The sequence below is a fragment of the Lolium rigidum genome, chromosome 7 (genome assembly GCF_022539505.1).
Source record: "Lolium rigidum isolate FL_2022 chromosome 7, APGP_CSIRO_Lrig_0.1, whole genome shotgun sequence".
Lineage (NCBI taxonomy): Eukaryota > Viridiplantae > Streptophyta > Magnoliopsida > Poales > Poaceae > Lolium > Lolium rigidum.
In genome coordinates, this window is record NC_061514.1 from 115,153,643 (window position 1) to 115,157,425 (window position 3,783).

Here is a 3,783-nt window from a genome sequence, read left to right on the forward strand (position 1 = left end):
AAGTACATCTCTGCCCGTCGACGCCGCGCACCCGGCGCAGCTCGGGTGGGCAACCTGTCCCGTCCTGAGGGAGTGCCCACGCTTTGGGCGGGCGTTGAATTCTTTACCCCGCCCATGCCTCCTTCGCCCACAGCCCCGCCCTTTCCGTGTCTCCGGCAGCTCGCACGCACGGACGGGCGCGCCCGCACCTATTTATACTTCCCAGCGCGCGGCGGCTCATCATAGACACAAGCGCGCCGCACTAGCGCCTCGACGTACGGAATCGGAACCGGAATCTCCACGACGGCGGACGATCTGGGAGGAGGAGAAGACGCCGCCGGCGACATGGGCCGGATCCCGTGCTGCGAGAAGGACAACGTGAAGCGCGGGCAGTGGACGCCAGAGGAGGACAACAAGCTGCTCTCCTACATCACGATCCACGGCACCCGCAACTGGCGCCAGATCCCCAAGAACGCCGGTGAGTCCGCACGCCACCGCCGCCCAATGCATGCGCTGCGCGCCGTGCGAGTGGTTGATTGTTCTCGGCTCTACCTGAACGGGGTTGCATTGTACGTGCCAGGTCTGCAGCGGTGCGGGAAGAGCTGCCGGCTGCGGTGGACCAACTACCTGCGGCACGGCGGGTTCACCGACGCCGAGGAGCAGACCATCATCAAGATGCACTCCGTCGTCGGCAACCGGTGGTCCGTCATCGCCGCGCAGCTGCCCGGCCGGACGGACAACGACGTCAAGAACCACTGGAACACCAAGCTCAAGAAGAAGCTCTCCGGAATGGACATCGACTCCGTCACGCACAAGTCCTTCTCCCACCCTACTGTACTGTCTGTTGGCTTGGTAGTTGCTCTGCTGTTGATGGTGTCCCATTTAAACTACTCCCGTTAAACCTTGTACTTTTTTCACCAAATTTCCACTGATCTATCTATACATATATATACCTTAATAATAAAGTACGAAGTGTTCCCCTGATTTGGTCCGTTGTGATTTCCGTCGTCCGCTCCTTTTCTTTTGGTCCATCGTGCAAAGAAGGCTTCAATGATATGTTTTGTTGCAGCGCAAGAAACAGAGTTCATCATGTATATGTTCCTCCGGGTTCCTCTGTTTAGTTTCGCCCGAACTCCAATCGAACCAGAACGGTTCCTACTCGATTTCCTTTATATATAACCCGTCCCCTCTGCTCCCGATTCCCAGAGAAAACCTAGAAAAACTCCTGTCAATTTGAGCATAATTTCTCGCCGGAGATCGTTTGCCACAGAATATTGAAATCAAGAATTCCATCGTCAACATATCTCCTCGGTTATTCTCTACCCATCCATGCTCGGAGGAACGAACCCTGCAATGCCGCCTGGATTAGGCCGGAGATGCCGCTCCCCAAATCGAGCAGCCGCCGTCTAGGGCCGTGCTGGGACCTTACAAGCACTCCTTCGACCGCTTCCTGGCAATCCTCACCCGAGCGCACCTTCCCCGAGTCCCAAAGACAATTGGATCATCGTCGTCGACCACGTCCGAACCGCTACACATCAGTCTTCCACGACAACGACATGACCCACTGCCACCAACGCCTTGATTCTCCTTTGCCGTTCAATCTCAGCGGCTCAGAATAGAAAACAAGCAGGTGCCAGGACCTTATGCATCTTGGGATCGTGCCTGTCAGGACGTTGGATAGGGAGAGCTCATCGCTTCGGCAGTGGGTAGATGGACGCCGGGAGCCCGGGACCCTCCTGTTTAGCTGGTTGCTCGACATGTTCACGGTGATGTTTATGGCATCGCTGATCTCTACCAGGATCACGCCCTGGTGTTGGTTGATCTGTCGGGTTCGACAGTCATTTTTAGTTAACACAGAAAAGTCAAAACTTAACGTTAAAGGGATGGGCCCACTGGACCAACGTCCAGGACTTGATCCGTACGTGAATTATTCTCGTATGTAACAAACGCACCCTGGTCGGGGGTGCCAAAACCAACTCGATGGTTTTGGTCCCCTGTTGCGCTGTGCCATATAAAGGGGAGTACGCGAGAGATCGACATCCAGTTAACGATCTAAACATCTGCTTCCCCCACATCCCAAAACTCTACCGATCTAGAGTGGCCAGAAGCAACGGGAAGACTGGAACCTCGCCGTGTTGTGCCAGGGCAGTGCAGGTGGCGCCCGGAGGGGATCAGGAGGATCTCCAGATCATTTGCGACCACCGGATTGTCATCAACACCGCTGCACCAAGCCTGCCTCAGGCAGGCATCGATGGCAACTGCAATGCCCAGTAATGCATCTCTAAACCAATCTGATTATGACCATTAGGTGTTCTAGTGGCTACTTTTCGCGATCTTGTGCTGCTGCAGTCGATTTAGATCTAACAATGGTATCAGAGGCCTAGTACTGCTAGCACTAGAACCCTAGTTGTGATCTGAGATCACAATTTTGTATGAAGATCGTGTTTTTAGGCTGATTATGTTGATGTTTAGCCCCTGTTATGCATGTTAGGCTTTCAGATTTGTTATGCAAGCAATCTGATGATCCTATTTTAGTTTCGAAATCATGCTTAAGCCTCAGATTAGCCCGAATTGTTGTTTTATGTTGCATGATTAGATGATGTATACACCCTAACCCTAATTCCCCAATTACGGATGAACCCTAAATATGCAATTCGGCACGTTTTTGAGGATGAGAACCTCACCTGACGCCGCCGGGTCGTTGCCTCTCCCTTCGGGGCCCGCCGGAGCAGCGATAGCTCCGGCGAGGGCAAGGATCCCGCGCCGCCGCTCTCTCACGATGGAGGAACACGCGGATGGACGCGCGGTAACGCGCGGAATGGCTGCCGGCCTCGCTGGTGAGCGCCCCCCTCGCAGACGGAAACGGCGCCAGTAGCCACGCTTGACGGAGGAGCGCGCATGACATGGTCCGTCGCACGCTGCTCCGGCGAGCGCCGCCACCGCGCCGGCATGATGAAGGGAAGCCTCTGGCCGCCGGGCGTGGCCGCGTCGCTCGCCTCGGGCCGCCGGGCGTGGCCGCCTCGGGCTGCCGGGCGTGGACACCTCGCGTGCCTCGCGCCGCCGAGGGGAGGAGGGTGCCGCCACCAGCGTCGGCCCCCTCTCTCTGTCGCGGAAAACTCGGGGGAGGAGGAGAAGAAATGAGTTAGGGTTTCCTGGCCGGCCCCCCATTTTGTTTGGTTCCGAGCCGATCTTGGCCGTCCGTTTGGTTGGACGGACCAGATGGAGGCGGGGACGGTTGCCAGGCCAAAGGGGATTTTGGGCTATTTTTGGAGGCGGGCTTCGGCCCAAGTTTTCGACAGCCCATAAAGTTTTGGGCTACTGTACGTTTCTCTGTTACTATTTTTGTTTTATCAGTGCAAATAAATGATTATTAAGGTGATGTTTTTAATGTTTTTCACTGTTTTTGAACAGAAATTAAATTGCCTAAAATAATATGATCATAAAACATGCTATTTGTTCTGGACAAAAATGAACCAACGAGATTTTTTGTTTAGAGTATTTAGCATGTTTTAATGTTGAATTATCAAATTAAGCATCACATATGTTGTTCCTTCAATGATTTAAAGTTGATGTTTATTTTGAGAATGTTATGGCTGCAAAATAATTCTGACCAACGTTGTATTATTTCTGCATGTCAACCCCTAATGTTGTTCTAATTCATGTCATTTCTGCCCAACGGTGTTTGACATAGAATAAGAAATTTATGGCATGTTTATTTTATATGCATGCAATTTTACTAATGAAGGTCCATGTCAAATTTCAGCTTCCGTTGCGGATGCGTTATGATGCTGTCGAGCAGTTGAC

At 53.1% G+C, this 3,783-nt stretch overlaps 1 protein-coding gene across 1 annotated transcript; it reads left to right on the forward strand.

The window, feature by feature from the left end:
• Nucleotides 1–324: 324 nt before the first annotated feature.
• On the forward strand, nucleotides 325–879 carry LOC124671873 (transcription factor MYB80-like). Its single transcript, XM_047208196.1, has 2 exons — nucleotides 325–457; nucleotides 560–879. Exons 1-2 carry the CDS (start codon nucleotides 325–327, stop codon nucleotides 877–879), a joined length of 453 nt encoding a protein of 150 aa, XP_047064152.1.
• Nucleotides 880–3,783: the final 2,904 nt, after the last annotated feature.

What these genes read in the sequence shown, in the direction of transcription:
- LOC124671873 (XM_047208196.1), top strand. Translation starts at nt 325, where the DNA reads ATGGGCCGGATCCCGTGCTGCGAGAAGGACAACGTGAAGCGCGGGCAG. An exon ending in CCAGATCCCCAAGAACGCCG is followed by an intron (nt 458 to 559) that starts GTGAGTCCGCAC and finishes TGTACGTGCCAG; the next exon opens with GTCTGCAGCGGTGCGGGAAG.